The 18,626-nt window shown below is 62.1% G+C and overlaps 1 protein-coding gene across 1 annotated transcript in view; it reads left to right on the plus strand.

The window, feature by feature from the left end:
• Ppp2r2c (protein phosphatase 2 regulatory subunit Bgamma) overlaps positions 1-14,425 on the plus strand; it is a 61,776-nt gene extending 47,351 nt beyond the window's left edge. The window contains exons 5-9 of the mRNA XM_042670283.1: positions 38-215; positions 3,531-3,695; positions 10,510-10,679; positions 10,841-10,932; positions 14,102-14,425. Coding sequence (XP_042526217.1) covers positions 38-215; positions 3,531-3,695; positions 10,510-10,679; positions 10,841-10,932; positions 14,102-14,393 — 897 coding nt within the window. The 3' untranslated portion in view covers positions 14,394-14,425. The remainder of the gene's footprint in view (positions 1-37; positions 216-3,530; positions 3,696-10,509; positions 10,680-10,840; positions 10,933-14,101) is intronic.
• Positions 14,426-18,626: the final 4,201 nt, after the last annotated feature.

Below are 18,626 nucleotides of genomic sequence, written 5' to 3' on the forward strand. Positions count from 1 at the left end.
TGTCTGACCTGCTTCTTCTCCTCCCCTCCTCCTGCAGGTGCCGGTGCTGAAGCCCATGGATTTGATGGTGGAGGTGAGCCCCCGGAGGATCTTTGCCAACGGCCACACCTACCACATCAACTCCATCTCGGTCAACAGCGACTGCGAGACCTACATGTCTGCGGATGACCTGCGCATCAACCTGTGGCACCTGGCCATCACGGACAGGAGCTTCAGTATCCTTCCCCCCGGCCCCACTGCCACCCCTCCAGGCCGGAGCCTTCAAATGGCGGGCGGGTTTGATGTGAGCCGTTCGGCTTGGGGTCTTTGCCTCTGTTTAGCTTCTTTAGGGAGAGGCTGCGCTCTCTGTGTGGCTAGGGCCCACATCCGGAATCACGTCTGCTTAGGAAAACATTTGCGTGTGCGCTGGGACTCTGACTTGAATTGAGGGCCTGAGCTGCTCCCTCTTAGCTCTTTTGCTCAAGGCTGGTGCTCTGCTGTGTGAGCCACAGCTCTAGTTCTTCCATTTTGGTGGTTAATTGGCTGGCGTTGAACCGTGATCCTTGGGTCTCAGCCTCCTGAGCAACTAGGTACAGCGTCCTAGGCTGGTAAACAGGGCTTCCCCTGGAGGACCTACCCCGCTCCTCCACACTTCAGGAGGAAAGAGGCTCCCTCTGCTGGTCCCCAGACCCCTCCCCTCCCCCAGCACCCTCTGCTGCTGCTCCCCAGACACCACCCCCCCCCCCCCCCCGTTGATTCCTTCCCCCCACACATTCCCCCATCTCTGTTTTAAACAGCCTCTCATGCTTTTTTAATGCCAGCTTCTGGAGACTGGGGTCCATGCGGTGATTTGCTAGAGTTTTCTGCTGCTCAAGGATAGCACAGAGCCACAGCTGAGGCCGCTGATCTATTTTTAGCGCTCACACATTTCAAGATGGTTCCATTGATTTTTTTTTTTTTCTTCCCTAAGCAATTGTTTGTGCTGCAGGCCGGCCTCACCTCACCCCTTAGTCTGGAACACGTTTTCTGTCTCATCTGTGGAGCTGGCCACAGCCCGGGGGACACAGCCAGGGACACAGCTAGGGTTAGGAGGTGGAGGCCGGGCAGCATGTCTGCTTGCTGAGAACTCAGCTGGAGTGAAGGGGGCCGGCGGTGCCCTGAGCTGGGCATCCTCCAGCCCGAGACCCCCCGGCCTCCGCTGCCCAGGCCCCTGGCGGCCCCAGCTCCTCAGCCTTGCTGATCTGGTCTATTCGGTGGGGTATGCCCCTCCGCCAGCCTCTGAGAGCCGAGTGTCCCATGGGCACACGGCCTGACGCGGCGTGCACCAGTGATCCTCACCAGGTCGTGACCCACTGCGTAGAGCAGACGCGGGGCCCGCGGCCTGCGCAGCCAGTGGGACGGCGGTGTTGAGCACGGCCCAGGTGCTGGCGCAGCGCCCCTGGGCTGCAGGCACAGCTGTGCAGGTTGTCTGCTGTCTTCAGGGGGGCGGAGGGGGGCGGGGTGGGGGTTGTGGTTGGATAAGAAGAGTGGGCCTGAACACAAGCAGCCTCAGTAAGCCTTGGGGCGCGCTGAGGGCCGGGTTGCCCCTGGATAGTAGCACACACCCAGGCACTAGCCTGCACCCTGACAATGCTCGCCTCGCTGCTCGCCTCCTCAGGGGCCTGCGTGCCTAACGTGGGGTTCCAGCCTTGCCCCGATGGTGTGGCACCTCGTGGTCTTGGCCCACGTGAGCCTCAGCCGTGGCTTGAGGACCACCCCACTCAGGTGGATGGGTGTCCAATGGCCCCTCGAAGCCTCTGGAACAGCGCCTGGTCCTGGGTCACAGCCCAGCGTCATTGTGACCCCAGGTCTCACCTTGTGTACCCCCCAGAGTCTCCAGCAAGGCCGTGGTGTAGAAGCGGCGGGCAGCTCTGACGGCTCCCATTCAGCCCTCCACCCCCCCTCCCCTGCAGCTCAGCGTGACAGGGCCACAGGAGCTCGTGCTCAGTGGCGTCCAGTGGAGGGATCAAGGGCAGACGCGTGGTTTCCCCACTGCCCAGTCCCTCTGTGCCCTGCCGCTCTCTCCGGGTGCCCAGCTGTGTCTGGCCAGCTCAGTTTGCGGGGGGTGGGGGGGCTGAGCTGCTGAAGAGTGAAGGAAGTTAACAGCGCACCCAACAGTGGAGAGCGTGAGACGGGAAGCTGATGGGACAGGAGACAGTGCACTGACTGTGCCTGGGAGGGGCTTCGGCCACCCGGTCCTGCTTCTTCCTGAGGACAGGAGGGCAAGGGGTGCTGGGGGTGGCAGCAGATGCCCCCGCATATGTGCCCCTGCCAGTATGTGGCAGGTGCAGTGTGTAATACATGCAGGTAGGCAGCAGTGCAGCTGTATAATAGACACAGGTATGCAGCAGGTGCAGGTGTGTAATAGACGCAGGTAGGCAGCAGGTGCAGGTGTGTAATAGATGCAGGTAAGCAGCAGGTGCAGGTGTGTAATAGATGCAGGTAGGCAGCAGTGCAGCTGTGTAATAGACACAGGTATGCAGCAGGTGCAGGTGTGTTATAGATGCAGGTATGCAGCAGGTGCAAGTGTGTAATACATGCAGGTAGGCAGCAGGTGCAGGTGTGTTATAGATGCAGGTATGCAGCAGGTGCAGGTGTGTTATAGATGCAGGTATGCAGCAGGTGCAGGTGTGTTATAGATGCAGGTAGGCAGCAGGTGCAGGTGTGTAATACATGCAGGTAGGCAGCAGGTGCAGGTGTGTTATAGATGCAGGTATGCAGCAGGTGTGTAGTAGACATAGATATGCAGCAGGTGCAGGTGTGTAATAGATGCAGGTATGCAGCAGGTGCAGGTGTGTAATAGATGCAGGTAGGCAGCAGGTGCAGGTGTGTAGTAGACGCAGGTAGGCAGCAGGTGCAGGTGTGTAGTAAGCACAGGTAGGCAGCAGGTGCAGGTGTGTAATAGATGCAGGTATGCAGCAGGTGCAGCTGTGTAATAGATGCAGATAGGCAGCAGGTGCAGTGTGTAATACATGCGGGTAGGCAGCAGGTGCAGGTGTGTAATAGACACAGGTAAGCAGCAGGTGCAGGTGTGTAGTAGACACAGGTAAGCAGCAGGTGCAGGTGTGTAATAGATGCAGGTAGGCAGCAGGTGCAGGTGTGTAACAGATGCAGGTATGCAGCAGGTACAGGTGTGTAGTAAGCACAGGTAGGCAGCAGGTACAGGTAGGTATGTGGTAGGCACAGGTGTGTAGTAGGCACTGGTAGGCAGCAAGTGGAGGTAGGCAGCAGGCACACATTCTGTGTTCCTTTCTTCCTGTTTGCAATGCAGAAGTGAGGTCTGTGGTTACGGGGGCTGGAGCTGATGGCCCCTTCCTTGGGCGGGGAGGGAGGGAGGGAAGAGGTGGTGGGTCAGCCACGTAAGGCCGGTGGGCAGACATGGGGAGGGATGGCTGGAAACCACCTGGTTAGTGGCTCTGTCCTCCAGGTTCAAGTGTTGGGGCTGAAAGAGCAGCTGAGCCCGGGGAGGGGCGGGGCCTTGCGCGGCCGTGTGCTCCTTGACCGCCGCCCAGACATCGTGGACATCAAGCCGGCCAACATGGAGGACCTGACCGAGGTGATCACAGCGTCCGAGTTCCACCCGCACCACTGCAACCTCTTCGTGTACAGCAGCAGCAAGGGCTCCCTGCGGCTCTGTGACATGCGGGCAGCCGCCCTGTGCGACAAGCACTCCAAGCGTGAGTGTGCATGCACGCACACGCATGAGCATGTGTGAACGAATGACACCCCAAGCCTAAGCGTGCGTGCGTGCGTGCGTGTGTGCGTGCACGTGGGTGGGTGGTAGGTGAGCGAATGAGGACACAGATGAGTGAGTTGAATGCGTGAGTGGAAGAATGAATTGGTGAATGGATGAGCGAGTTGTGTCCCTGCGGGCCCGTGAGCAAGCAGCTGGGTGGACGAGCGAGTGAGTTAGTGAATGAGTCAGGCATGCAGGCCTGGGCTGGGGGGTCCGTGATGTCCCAGCACAGCCAGGCAGCTGCCTGAGGGAGGCTGTGGTGTGAGGAGGCTGTGATGTGAGGAGGCTGTGGTGTGGTGTGTGGAGGCTGTGGTGTGGTGTGAGGAGGCTGTGGTGTGGTGTGAGGAGGCTGTGGTGTGAGGAGGCTGTGGTGTGGTGTGAGGAGGCTGTGGTGTGGTGTGTGGAGGCTGTGGTGTGAGGAGGTGTGGTGTGTGGAGGCTGTGGTGTGAGGAGGCTGTGGTGTGGTGTGAGGAGGCTGTGGTGTGTGGAGGCTGTGGTGTGGTGTGAGGAGGCTGTGGTGTGGTGTGAGGAGGCTGTGGTGTGAGGAGGTGTGGTGTGAGGAGGCTGTGGTGTGAGGAGGTTGTGGTTGGTGTGTGAGGAGGCTGTGGTGTGAGGAGGCTGTGGTGTGTGTGGAGGCTGTGGTGTGTGGAGGCTGTGGTGTGGTGTGAGGAGGCTGTGGTGTGAGGAGGCTGTGGTGTGGTGTGAGGAGGCTGTGGTGTGAGGAGGTTGTGGTGTGGTGTGAGGAGGCTGTGGTGTGGTGTGTGGAGGCTGTGGTGTGTGGAGGCTGTGGTGTGGTGTGAGGAGGCTGTGATGTGAGGAGGCTGTGATGTGAGGAGGCTGTGGTGTGGTGTGAGGAGGCTGTGATGTGAGGAGGCTGTGGTGTGTGAGGAGGCTGTGGTGTGGTGTGAGGAGGCTGTGGTGTGGTGTGAGGAGGCTGTGGTGTGGTGTGTGGAGGTGTGGTGTGAGGAGGCTGTGGTGTGGTGTGTGTGGAGGCTGTGGTGTGGTGTGTGTGGAGGCTGTGGTGTGAGGAGGCTGTGGTGTGGTGTGAGGAGGCTGTGGTGTGAGGAGGCTGTGGTGTGAGGAGGCTGTGGTGTGGTGTGAGGAGGCTGTGGTGTGAGGAGGCTGTGGTGTGAGGAGGCTGTGGTGTGGTGTGAGGAGGCTGTGGTGTGGTGTGTGGAGGCTGTGGTGTGGTGTGTGGAGGCTGTGGTGTGTGGAGGCTGTGGTGTGTGTGGAGGCTGTGGTGTGGTGTGAGGAGGCTGTGGTGTGAGGAGGCTGTGGTGTGGTGTGAGGAGGCTGTGGTGTGGTGTGAGGAGGCTGTGGTGTGAGGAGGCTGTGGTGTGAGGAGGCTGTGGTGTGAGGAGGCTGTGGTGTGGTGTGAGGAGGCTGTGGTGTGGTGTGAGGAGGCTGTGGTGTGAGGAGGCTGTGGTGTGGTGTGAGGAGGCTGTGGTGTGAGGAGGCTGTGGTGTGAGGAGGCTGTGGTGTGAGGAGGCTGTGGTGTGGTGTGAGGAGGCTGTGGTGTGGTGTGAGGAGGCTGTGGTGTGAGGAGGCTGTGGTGTGAGGAGGTGTGGTGTGGTGTGAGGAGGCTGTGGTGTGAGGAGGCTGTGGTGTGAGGAGGTGTGGTGTGGTGTGAGGAGGCTGTGGTGTGAGGAGGCTGTGGTGTGGTGTGTGGAGGCTGTGGTGTGAGGAGGCTGTGGTGTGTGTGGAGGCTGTGGTGTGGTGTGAGGAGGCTGTGGTGTGGTGTGAGGAGGCTGTGGTGTGTGTGGAGGCTGTGGTGTGGTGTGAGGAGGCTGTGGTGTGGTGTGTGGAGGCTGTGGTGTGTGGAGGCTGTGGTGTGGTGTGAGGAGGCTGTGATGTGAGGAGGCTGTGATGTGAGGAGGCTGTGGTGTGGTGTGAGGAGGCTGTGATGTGAGGAGGCTGTGGTGTGTGAGGAGGCTGTGGTGTGGTGTGAGGAGGCTGTGGTGTGTGAGGAGGCTGTGGTGTGTGAGGAGGCTGTGGTGTGGTGTGAGGAGGCTGTGGTGTGGTGTGAGGAGGCTGTGGTGTGGTGTGTGGAGGTGTGGTGTGAGGAGGCTGTGGTGTGGTGTGTGTGGAGGCTGTGGTGTGGTGTGTGTGGAGGCTGTGGTGTGAGGAGGCTGTGGTGTGGTGTGAGGAGGCTGTGGTGTGAGGAGGCTGTGGTGTGAGGAGGCTGTGGTGTGGTGTGAGGAGGCTGTGGTGTGAGGAGGCTGTGGTGTGAGGAGGCTGTGGTGTGGTGTGAGGAGGCTGTGGTGTGGTGTGTGGAGGCTGTGGTGTGGTGTGTGGAGGCTGTGGTGTGTGGAGGCTGTGGTGTGTGTGGAGGCTGTGGTGTGGTGTGAGGAGGCTGTGGTGTGAGGAGGCTGTGGTGTGGTGTGAGGAGGCTGTGGTGTGGTGTGAGGAGGCTGTGGTGTGAGGAGGCTGTGGTGTGAGGAGGCTGTGGTGTGAGGAGGCTGTGGTGTGGTGTGAGGAGGCTGTGGTGTGGTGTGAGGAGGCTGTGGTGTGAGGAGGCTGTGGTGTGGTGTGAGGAGGCTGTGGTGTGAGGAGGCTGTGGTGTGAGGAGGCTGTGGTGTGAGGAGGCTGTGGTGTGGTGTGAGGAGGCTGTGGTGTGGTGTGAGGAGGCTGTGGTGTGAGGAGGCTGTGGTGTGAGGAGGTGTGGTGTGGTGTGAGGAGGCTGTGGTGTGAGGAGGCTGTGGTGTGAGGAGGTGTGGTGTGGTGTGAGGAGGCTGTGGTGTGAGGAGGCTGTGGTGTGGTGTGTGGAGGCTGTGGTGTGAGGAGGCTGTGGTGTGTGTGGAGGCTGTGGTGTGGTGTGAGGAGGCTGTGGTGTGGTGTGAGGAGGCTGTGGTGTGTGTGGAGGCTGTGGTGTGGTGTGAGGAGGCTGTGGTGTGGTGTGAGGAGGCTGTGGTGTGAGGAGGCTGTGGTGTGGTGTGAGGAGGCTGTGGTGTGAGGAGGCTGTGGTGTGAGGAGGCTGTGGTGTGGTGTGAGGAGGCTGTGGTGTGGTGTGTGGAGGCTGTGGTGTGTGTGGAGGCTGTGGTGTGGTGTGAGGAGGCTGTGGTGTGGTGTGAGGAGGCTGTGGTGTGTGAGGAGGCTGTGGTGTGAGGAGGCTGTGGTGTGGTGTGAGGAGGCTGTGGTGTGAGGAGGCTGTGGTGTGGTGTGAGGAGGCTGTGGTGTGAGGAGGCTGTGGTGTGAGGAGGCTGTGGTGTGAGGAGGCTGTGGTGTGAGGAGGCTGTGGTGTGGTGTGAGGAGGCTGTGGTGTGAGGAGGCTGTGGTGTGGTGTGAGGAGGCTGTGGTGTGAGGAGGCTGTGGTGTGGTGTGAGGAGGCTGTGGTGTGGTGTGAGGAGGCTGTGGTGTGAGGAGGCTGTGGTGTGAGGAGGCTGTGGTGTGGTGTGAGGAGGCTGTGGTGTGGTGTGAGGAGGCTGTGGTGTGAGGAGGCTGTGGTGTGAGGAGGCTGTGGTGTGGTGTGAGGAGGCTGTGGTGTGAGGAGGCTGTGGTGTGTGGAGGCTGTGGTGTGTGTGGAGGCTGTGGTGTGGTGTGAGGAGGCTGTGGTGTGAGGAGGCTGTGGTGTGAGGAGGCTGTGGTGTGAGGAGGCTGTGGTGTGGTGTGAGGAGGCTGTGGTGTGAGGAGGCTGTGGTGTGAGGAGGCTGTGGTGTGAGGAGGCTGTGGTGTGAGGAGGCTGTGGTGTGGTGTGAGGAGGCTGTGGTGTGAGGAGGTTGTGGTTGGTGTGAGGAGGCTGTGGTGTGGTGTGAGGAGGCTGTGGTGTGAGGAGGTTGTGGTTGGTGTGAGGAGGCTGTGGTGTGACGAGGTTGTGGTTGGTGTGAGGAGGCTGTGGTGTGGTGTGAGGAGGTTGTGGTTGGTGTGAGGAGGCTGTGGTGTGAGGAGGCTGTGGTGTGGTGTGAGGAGGCTGTGGTGTGGTGTGAGGAGGCTGTGGTGTGAGGAGGCTGTGGTGTGAGGAGGCTGTGGTGTGGTGTGAGGAGGCTGTGGTGTGAGGAGGCTGTGGTGTGTGGAGGCTGTGGTGTGTGTGGAGGCTGTGGTGTGGTGTGAGGAGGCTGTGGTGTGAGGAGGCTGTGGTGTGAGGAGGCTGTGGTGTGAGGAGGCTGTGGTGTGGTGTGAGGAGGCTGTGGTGTGAGGAGGCTGTGGTGTGAGGAGGCTGTGGTGTGAGGAGGCTGTGGTGTGAGGAGGCTGTGGTGTGGTGTGAGGAGGCTGTGGTGTGAGGAGGCTGTGGTGTGGTGTGAGGAGGCTGTGGTGTGGTGTGAGGAGGCTGTGGTGTGGTGTGAGGAGGTTGTGGTTGGTGTGAGGAGGCTGTGGTGTGACGAGGTTGTGGTTGGTGTGAGGAGGCTGTGGTGTGAGGAGGTTGTGGTTGGTGTGAGGAGGCTGTGGTGTGAGGAGGCTGTGGTGTGGTGTGAGGAGGCTGTGGTGTGGTGTGAGGAGGCTGTGGTGTGTGGAGGCTGTGGTGTGAGGAGGCTGTGGTGTGGTGTGTGGAGGCTGTGGTGTGGTGTGAGGAGGCTGTGGTGTGTGGAGGCTGTGGTGTGAGGAGGCTGTGGTGTGAGGAGGTTGTGGTTGGTGTGAGGAGGCTGTGGTGTGAGGAGGCTCGTGTGAGGAGGCTGTGGTGTGAGGAGGCTGTGGTGTGGTGTGAGGAGGCTCGTGTGAGGAGGCTGTGGTGTGAGGATGCTGTGGTGTGAGGAGGCTCGTGTGAGGAGGTTGTGGCGTGGGGGAGGCTGTGGCATAGCGTGAGTGGAGGCAGCCTCCCAGAGGCCCCTGAGCAGAGTCGCGATGGTGTCCGGTGGACGAGGGTGTTTCTAGGGTGCTGGCGGCAGGGCTTTGCTGGGCCTCCGGAGGCTCTGTCTGGAGTCCGTGGGTGCCGCCGTGGTGGTCACAGGTGGGTGGAGGCGTAGGGAGGCCGGGGTGCGGGGTGAGCATGGACAGCCACGGGGCTTCCTGTGGCCCCCACAACCACAGCCCCGTGTGGGCAGCTCAGAGCAGCCCAGCCCGAGGCCCGCACACGCGCGGCCTGGGATTCTTCTCTTCTCCCGAGCGGGTTCCATCCGTTCTGGCTGCACTAAGGTTCTGGAAGGTTCCGCAGGAACTTGTCAGGTGTGGAAGAAGCCGCATCCAGCCGCCAGACCCTCACGAGGGGGGCCTGGCAGCACGGCCAGGCAGTGTGAGGCCTCCCGGGGCCCGTGGATGGCTTGCCGGCACCCCTCCCGGCAGCACCACACTGGATCTTAAGCCGCGCGTGGGTGCCACTGGGCAGATGAGACCAAGGAGCAGCCCGAGTAACTTCTTAGAGTGGCCTTGGCCAGGCTGGACCCCCAGGCTCCCCTGTCCCCAGCAAGCATAGAAACCCAGTCTTTGTCTGCTAGACTCTGTGACCAGGTAACCATGGAAAGGACCATCCCAGAGCTTTTGAAATAAGACGGTCATTTCTGCTGTGTGGCGGCCTTGGCCAGCCAGGGTAGTGCTGGGAGCATGGGGGGGGGGGCTGGAATGGGGACCCATTCATGGGCCCCCAGCAGTGCATCCTGCCCCCAACGTGGGCTCATTCTGTGGGCACCAGCCACACTAGGCCACGCCAGGTGGGCGCACGCGCAGTCCTGAGTCGGGGTGGGCGTGGGGACCTGCCCTCCCCCGCCCTTCCCTCTGCGCTGTGACAGTGCTCTGGAGAGCTCACGCTGTGTCTCTGTTTTGTGGGGGCCTCTGGGGATCAGAGGTGGGCAGGCCCGGCGTCCCCTGGAGGCCCGGGGGAGGGCCCGTGTCTTTGTCATTTCTTCTTTCTTTGACCTCTGCTGCCACCACTGCCGCCTCCTCCCCGTCCATCCTTTCCTCCCTGACCTGCTCCTGCTCCTCCGGCTGTACCTGCCTGTGGCTCTCCGTCCTCCCGGCTAGCATCCTCCCTCTTGCCCTGACCGCAGCCTCCGCATGGGTGCTCGCCTGCCTCTGCTTCGCAGGCCTTCAACTCCTGTCTGCCTCAGGACCTTTGCCCGTGTTGCCCCATCTTTCCTGCCAGCCCTTCTCCAGCCTGGCTGTCCAGTGTACGGTGTGGTCCGATCCCTGTCTGCAAGGAGCTGAGGGCCCCAGCGATCAGGGCTCTGTGCCCCCCAAGGCCTGAGCGGAGCCTGTTACATACAGGCTCTGAGTGTGGGCTGCTGGCTGACTGCATGAGCATAAGCCGACGTTTCCCGCTCGCTGCACGGGCTTTTGGGAAAGGCCGCGGTGCACAGACCGGGCCCTGGTCAGGGAGCAGCAGAGCCATAGCAGGAAGCAGGGCTCCACTCCTCGTGGCCTGTGGCAGCGGGGAGGGCTTTCATGAAGCTCCGGGAGCTGCCAACAGCCGGGCTGGGAGAGCAGGCTGGCCGGGAGGCCTGCCAGTCGCTGGTTTCCATGGAGACAGGGACGGCTGGTGACCAAGCCCGGCAGGTCCGGATCCCCACCCGTCCCTGGCACCCCAGCCCACTGGGGGAGGGAAAGGGATGGATGTCTAGAGAAAGTCAGACACGTTGCGTCGCCAGGAGGGGGCAGCAGAGGCCAGGGCAGATCCGCCCTTCCCGCTCCGTCGGGCGGCTCTGCGGCAGGGAGCTTCCCCGTTTCTCTCATGTCCTCATCGGGGCTGAGAAGGTGGCACCGATGGGGGTGGACACGGCTCCACGCGAGTCCTCCCGCCCGCACTGGCCGCTCTGCCGGGAGGGGCGGGGCCTGGTGGGGGCGTGGGGCCCGCAGCCCCGGTGACCTGGCCGCCCTTTGTCCCACCGCAGTTTTTGAGGAGCCCGAGGACCCCAGCAACCGCTCATTCTTCTCGGAAATCATCTCGTCAGTGTCTGACGTGAAGTTCAGCCACAGCGGCCGGTACATGCTCACCCGGGATTACCTCACTGTCAAGGTCTGGGACCTGAACATGGAGGCGAGGCCCATCGAGACCTACCAGGTGGGTCTGCCTCAGACCCGGGGGTGCTCCGGGGGCGCTCCGGGGGTGCAGGAGCCCCTCGCCAAAGCGAGGCCTGAGACTGGTGGCCACTCCTGCCTGCTTCCCTCCCCGGCGTGGGCGGGCAGCCGGGGACCTGTCACTCAGCTGACCCCTCCCCTCAGGTCCATGACTACCTTCGGAGCAAGCTCTGCTCCCTGTATGAGAGCGACTGCATCTTCGACAAGTTCGAGTGCGCCTGGAACGGCAGTGACAGGTGAGCTGGGCCTGGGACCGCAGGGAGGGGGAGGGAGGGGGCCCGGCCTGCCCCCCGGGGTCCTCGCTCCGTGAGGGGCTCCCTCAGCTCCAGATCACACTCAGGTTCCTGCGTCCGCTGCCGGCTGCCCGCCCTCCCAGGGTGCCCGGGGCCTCCGTGAGAATGGCCGCCTCCTGCGGCTTTAGGCGCAGACCTGGGACTGTAAGAGGGACAGGACGAGGCAAGGGCTGCCCTGGAGGCCAAGCCAGGGGGCAGGGAGCTCCGGAAGTGGCTTGTGCTCAGTCAGAGCGACAGCACCGACAGCACCGTGACCACAGGGTCCACTGAAGGACGCGTAGTGGGCAGGCTTGGCTGGCATGTGGACACCTTGTGCTCAGCTGCTCCGGGGACCCCCAGGACACAGGGCTCCTCGGGTTGCCTGAGCTGCATTCCTGATGTGTTCGGGGGCTCCCTGGGAATGGGCCTGGGGTCCTGTAGGCCGCGAGGGCCGCTCCAGCCCCTCCTGGCCCGTGTTGGGTGCCCTGTGCACAGCCGTGCCCAATGCCCGTCATGCTTCTGTGTGGCCACCAGGGGGTGCACGTGGCTAGACACAGGACCTCGTCCCAGCCTTGGGGCTCAGCATCCCACCTTCCCCTCCCACTGCCCAGAGATGGGTACTGTGCATGCCCCCTGCCCATATCCTAGGGTCCCTACCACCCTGCCCTCCTGTTTCCTCTGCCACCCTGCTGTCTCCCACCCCCCAGGGGCTCCCTGGAACGCCCCGCCCACCCCACTCTGCTAGTGTCGATGTCAAGAAGCCTTCTGGGCCCCTCCATCTGCACGGCAGCCTCTCGGACTTCTTTGCCAGCTGCCTTGTCTGTGGTCAGGGATCCCAAGACTGACAGACGCTGGCATCTGCAGCCCAGGAGCCCAGGCCCAAGGCCTGTCCACAGGGGAAGCAAGCATGGGGAGGGGGACAGATAAGAAGGTCCCTCCCCACCTCACCCCACCCAGCATGGGGCCTCCAGGCAGGTGCTGGCCTTGGCACATTTTGTGTCATAGTCTTGGCAGCCAAGAGGCCACTCCTGTCGATTGAGAGTCTGGAGGCAGACTGGAGGAATGGAAAAGAATGGAGCCAGAAAGCACGGAGCTCCCCCTTCCCCCGTCCCGTGGCTGCGCGCGGCTCAGCTGGCGCCCCATACCCTGTGGCCCCTTCCCCCGTCCCGTGGCTGCGCGCGGCTCAGCTGGCGCCCTTCCCCCGTCCCGTGGCTACGCACGGCTCAGCTGGCGGCCCACACCCTGTGGCCCCTTCCCCCGTCCCATGGCTGCGCGCGGCTCAGCTGGCGCCCTTCCCCCGTCCCGTGGCTGCGCGCGGCTCAGCGGGCACCCCACACCCTGTGGCCCCCTTCCCCCGTCCCGGGGCTGCGCACGGCTCAGCTGGAGCCCCACACCCTGTGGCCCCTTCCCCCGTCCCGTGGCTGCACACGGCTCAGCGGGCACCCCACACCCTGTGGCCCCCTTCCCCCGTCCCGTGGCTGCGCACGGCCCCCCACACCCTGTGGCCCCTTCCCCCGTCCCGTGGCTGCGCGCGGCTCAGCGGGCACCCCACACCCTGTGGCCCCCTTCCCCCGTCCTGTGGCTGCGCACGGCCCCCCACACCCTGTGGCCCCTTCCCCCGTCCCGTGGCTGCGCACGGCTCAGCTGGAGCCCCACACCCTGTGGCCCCTTCCCCCGTCCCGTGGCTGCGCGCGGCTCAGCGGGCACCCCACACCCTGTGGCCCCCTTCCCCCGTCCCGTGGCTGCGCACGGCCCCCCACACCCTGTGGCCCCTTCCCCCGTCCCGTGGCTGCACGCGGCTCAGCTGGAGCCCCACACCCTGTGGCCCCTTCCCCCGTCCCGTGGCTGCACGCGGCTCAGCGGGCGCCCCACACCCTGTGGCCCCCTTCCCCCGTCCCGTGGCTGCGCACGGCTCAGCTGGAGCCCCACACCCTGTGGCCCCGTTGCTCTGGTCCATCCCACGTCCTGTGCTGCAGAATGGCCGGCAATGTCCTTTCTTGCCTTGCTAGGACGTCTGAGGGGAAAATGGCAGAGTCCATGTGAGGCCTTCCTCACTTGGATAAATGCCGTCTGTCTTTCCACCCATCGCCATCTGTCTATTCATCTACTTGCCCATTCTTTCCTTTGCCCATCCATTCATCCATGTTTACCTGTTTTTTCCATCCATCTATTCATCTGTCCACGCATTCATCTGTCCACCATCCGTCCATCCATCCGTTTATCCATCCATCTGTCCATCATCTCATCTATCCATCTATCCATCTGTCCACCCATCCATTCATCCATCCATCTGTCCATCCATTCATTTGAAATCCATCCATTAATTTTCCATCCTTCAATTCCATCCATTTATCTATCCATCCCATCTCTTCATCCATCTGTCCCTCTCTGGCCATCCCGCCACCCTTTGAGAAGTGCAAGTAGCATGTTGAGTCTTACCTTCTGAACCTGCATGCCCAGCAGTGAGGGAGAGAAGGTTCCAGCACCCCCGCCCCCAGGCCTTCCGTCTGAGTAGCACGTCAGCACGTCAGACGCAGCCCCTCCCCTGGCTGCTCCTGGGGTCCTCACATGACACCAGACCAGCCAGGGCTGTGGGGTGGACAAGAGGCAGCCCCCCCATCATGCTGGCTGAGGCACAGGAAATGCAAGCTGCGATGGTGACCCCAGCACCCCTCCCCAGCTCCCAGCACCCCGAAGACCCCTGGACAGGACCCACCGCCCTGCTGTCGCGTGCTGAGCCCAACTCCTGTCGACGGTTCCCTCTGCTCCTCCTGTCTCAGTCACGGCCCTCTCCCTGAGGTGTGGGGGTCTCCTCTCAGGTGGGCAGGCGGCCTGGGCTCAGAGGCCTTGGGCTGGCCACGGAGGCGAGGCCAGGCATCTTCAGCGATTGTCCTCCGTGGCCCCAAGTCCAGGGCTGTGTGAGACTGGAGGAGAGCAGCCGAGGATGTGCGTTTACTGTGCGTGCAGGGGCCCAGCTCCTGGCCCCAGAGTCCGAGGGGGGACAGAGATACTGGGAACAGGGAATCCCTGGAGAAAGGTGACATGCAGGGTGGCGTGCCGGCTCTGGGTGTCCCCCCACCTCCCCCTCCTCGGCTGACCCCTGTGGCTGACCCCTGTCCCGCCCTCCCCGCAGCGTCATCATGACGGGGGCTTACAACAACTTCTTCCGCATGTTCGACCGCAACACGAAGCGGGACGTGACGCTGGAGGCGTCTCGGGAGAGCAGCAAGCCGCGGGCGGTGCTGAAGCCTCGGCGCGTGTGCCTGGGCGGCAAGCGGCGGCGGGACGACATCAGCGTGGACAGCCTGGACTTCACCAAGAAAATCCTGCACACCGCCTGGCACCCGGCCGAGAACATCATCGCCATCGCCGCCACCAACAACCTCTACATCTTCCAGGACAAGGTCAATGCCGACGCGCACTAGGGGGCGGCCGCAGCCGGCCCTCCCCGCGGCCTGGCCCGGTGTCCCGACGTGACCCTCAGTGCCCAGCCGCAGGGGCGGCCGTGTGGGGACCCGGCCGTGTGGCCCCCACCCCGCCAGCGCCCCGAGCCGGATCCGGTGTGGGTGGAATGTGGGGAGCCGCGCCCCAGATCCCAAGACAGATGTGCAGCCACAGCCACAAGTCATAAAGCAGATGTGATTGATTAGCGGGGCCCGGTGGTCAGGGTTCCTTCGTGCGCCTGTGTCATAAAGCAGATGTGATTAGCGGGGCCCGGTGGTCAGGGTTCCTTCGTGCGCCTGTGTCCCCGTGTCTGGCTGTGGTCCTGGCCTTGTTAGGACTTCATACAGTCTTGGGTGAGGATCCCCCAGCCCCGGCCCGGCCCTCGGGGAGCGGAGGGGGAAGGCGAGCCGTGTCTGGCTCCGGCGTGCGCGGCCATGAATGCTGCCCAGCTCTGCGGACGCTTGAAGTCTTTCTGGACCCCAGGGCCCCTGTTGGTGCGGCTTCCTCCAGGGAAGGGGTGTGGATGTGGGGGTGCCCCGGCCCTCGCTTCCCGCCACCCCCGGCTCCCCGCTGCCCTCCCTGCGGGGCTTCTCCAGCTTCACACCCTGGGCGCTTTGGGAGCCAGCACCGCGCGGCCCGCGGCCCCACGCTGGGGGTCCGGTCATTTCCTCTACAGACACAGCGCGGTGGGGACGCAGGGCACAAAGGAGGAAACTGAGGCTCGAAGCAAGGAGGCCAGCCCTCCCCCGTGGTGGGCCGTGGCTGCACACAGGCCCTCCTCCGGCCTGGTGACACAGCATCCACCCCGAGGGAAGGTTCTGGAAAGGAGACTTCTCCATCCTGCGAAGCGGGACGCAGCAAGCGTGTGGATGGTTCCTGCCCCTCCCTTGTGCCCTGCGGGGCGTGGCTCCACCCACCCTCGCGTGCTTCTCCCGGCTCTCTGGGCCCCGCCGCAGCCCCACGTCAGGAAGCGCTGTCCCCCGGTCTGCAGGCCGGGACCCCAGACCCGCACCTCCTGAGGTCCTTGCGTGGCTGGTGTTTTGATTCGGGAAGTAGAGGGCAGACGGGCACACTTGAAGCCAATGTCAATCTTCATTTTGTGTTTGTTTTTGTGTTTTACACCTTGGACGAACACGCGGGAAACATCCAACTGAGATTCCCCCGGGGACCACCGGCTCCTTGTATGTGTGGAAAAGCACAACGCGCATGCGCCCTGACTCCCGGCCACACATTTACACAGCAGGGGGCCATCGGCTTTCCTTTTTCTTTTTTAATCGACGTGAATGAAGAATGTTTGTTTATAGATCACTCTACAAGCCAGGTGACCTGGACGGTATTATATGTACATATCTACCCTAACTCAATTTAATGATCCAAGGATCGGTTGACTGCCCCCTCCCCAGCCCCCTTTGTAAAGAGGTTCGAGAATGTGGTACATTGTATAGAATTCTTGTTAAAGCCAAAACCCAGTGAGGGCCTTACACAACTGCTCGGGGATCTGGCACCATGTCTCTCCCTTGTATGATTCAGACTTACGAGAGGAAGTTTGCCTTTTTTGAGTCATGGTTTAAGTGAACATTTACTGTATTCAAAGTGTAAATCTTACAAGATCTGCAAAAAGCAGGGAGAGTCTTCTGTTTTCAACTTGGGGTACCAAACCAAAAAGCAAAAAGAAAAGATACAAAAGGACAAAAGGATCTTCTCTGGATTCCTGCCCAAAGCACTCGGTGGTAACAAGTGTGTATGTGGGGGGGGGAAGCTGGGAGGGGGCGGGCAGCGCGGGGCGGGGCGGGGCGGGGCGGGCGGGCCCGAAGCCAGGTCACAAAACGTGTCTTGACTCTGAGTGTCGGGGTGTTGGCGTCGTCGGTGTGGCGTTGTTGGGGTTGGGTTTTCCTTCTGGCGTGGTGGGGCTCAGCGGGGACAGGGCGGTGTCATTGGGCCTGATCGTCTCCAACTCTGTCACTCATAGGTGCATTCTTTCTTCGGTGTCTCACAAACTATCCAACTGTTGAAAAAAGAATATAAATATGTGAATACCAGCTTTTTCCAATAAAAATAACAAATGTTACATCTACAAGAGGCTCCTGGTGTGGCCCGTGTCTGAGCCGAGGGGTGTCCTGGGGGCGGGGTGGTGGGTGGGTGCACCAGGGGGCATCTGTCTGGGGATGAGGCTGCCTCCTGCTCCAGCTCCTGCTTCCTGTCCTGTCCCACCCCAGCGAGGAGGGACCCGAGCGCTACGGTCGCCGACCCCAGGTCAGGCACAGGGATGGGGGCGGGGCAGCAGACAGTGCCTTAAACCGCTGTGAAGCAGCTGAAGTGTCCAGCGGTCCAGCAGTGTGGTGTCCAGCCAGGCTGGCGCTGCCCTCAGCCGGCCCGCGCAGCGTACACAAGCCTCGGGGTCCCCGCAGGTGGGCAGCGGGGCAGAAGGGACCTCAGGCACCTGGACTCAGAGAACCCCAGGCCTGCCTGACGGCTCACAGGAGCATGTCGGGAGAAGGCCGTGTGCCCTGGGTGCTCCCCTGTACCCCACCTGGAGACTCAATCCCCCCCCCCCCATCACCTTCCAGACCTTTTACACTCAGGTCTAGCAGGTTGAACCCTGTGGTCAGGAAATAGCCCCTGGGGAAGAGAATCCTGCCATCCACCTGTGGGCCAGGGGCTAGCCTGGGAGCCACGCATGTCTAGGAAGCGGTGGGTGGGGTTAGAAGTCAAACCCTGATGGTGAAGAGGCCGGCGCAGCGCTCAGGATGGCTTCGGCCAGCAGACTCAGCATGGGCCCTCAGTATGCCCCGTGCGGGGGCCTTGTGTGTGAGGCAGAGACTTACAAAGACGGAGAGGTGCTGCCCCAGATCACAACCGCCCTCGAAGCCCGGAGAGGCGTGGCTCTGCGGGGAGAAGCCCAGCCCTCGAGCACAGAGCCAGGAGGCCACGGCAGGCCGTGGGCACTCTTGAAACCGCTCGCGCCAGGCCTGCCCGGCACGCGGAGGTCAGACTCAAAATGCTGTGAATCGAGGAGCTGTTTCCCTGCAAGGTAAGTTCATATGAACTGAATCGTAAATTTGGAGGGACAAGCGGCCAGGCGGAGACACGTGTGTACACCGCAGTATGGACTCGTGTGTGGCATGCTCGGCGCTCGGGGCTCATCCTCTGCATGGCGGTGACTCAGGGCAGGCCCGGGCAGGCTGGGTGTGCGTGTGAAGGGGTGGGACAGGGAAGTCCATGGTGATCTGGAGCGGCAGCTCCCGCGGTCTCGTCTGAGGACGGTGACGATGCTGGCCTTCTTTGATACAGAGGACAGCTCCAATCTTTATGAACGTGTCTACGATCAGCAGTCCTGGCGGAAACCGACTCTTGGGACCAGCAGGAAGGAAATGACACAGAAAAGACCTGAAGAATTGAACATGGATGTGTTCCAGGTCCAGATGCAGGATGAGAACAGCCATCCAGGCAACCCAGCCCCAGCCTCCCAGGTCTCCACCTGCTCCCAGGAGCTGTTTGTTATGAACCCCTCAGCGGATGAACCCGTGGATGAGGTCGGAACTCGCAACCCAGTCACCCCTCTCCCAACATGACGGGGAGCCCGTGAACTTCCCAAGGTCACGTGACCCGTGGCCCTGGCCCCCATCATCTGTTTCTATTGCTGTGACAGAGTGCCCGAGGCTGGGTTCTTTAGAAAGAAAAGCTAATTCAGTGCACAGATTGGGAGGCCAAAAGTCTTGGAATTCCCTCGGTGTGGCCTCTGGCCACCATGCAACATGAACTGAAGGGGGGAAAAAATGAGAGCCGGACTTCTGACTTTCTGAGCCTTGGAGAAGGCAGGCAGGGAGAGCCTGGCAAATACTCCACAGTCTCGCTGTGAGGTTCACCTACTGGAGGAGCAGCTGCCTCAAAGGCGTCCCAGCCTCTAGGTGGTTTCTAAGCAACCAAGAAGCTTTTACAGCCTGACATAAGCGCTCAGATTGTGTCTGTGTGGGGCGGTGGGGGTGGGCTTCTCTCAAAGCATAAAGCATGCATGTTTACCGCCACCAGGATGCTGTTAGAATTAGCACAGCCCACACCCTCGGGTGACAGGCTCCAAGAGGGACGGGATCTGCACAAGGCAGTGATGGAATGGGGCGGGGGGACAGTGAGAACGAACATTGTAGGCGTCTTCATGACATCTACACCCCCAAAATCCAAAATAGGAACCGATACGGATGTCTGAAGGGTGAATT

Source organism: Dipodomys spectabilis, unplaced genomic scaffold (genome assembly GCF_019054845.1).
Source record: "Dipodomys spectabilis isolate Male_0828 unplaced genomic scaffold, ASM1905484v1 ptg000532l, whole genome shotgun sequence".
NCBI classification, from domain to species: domain Eukaryota; kingdom Metazoa; phylum Chordata; class Mammalia; order Rodentia; family Heteromyidae; genus Dipodomys; species Dipodomys spectabilis.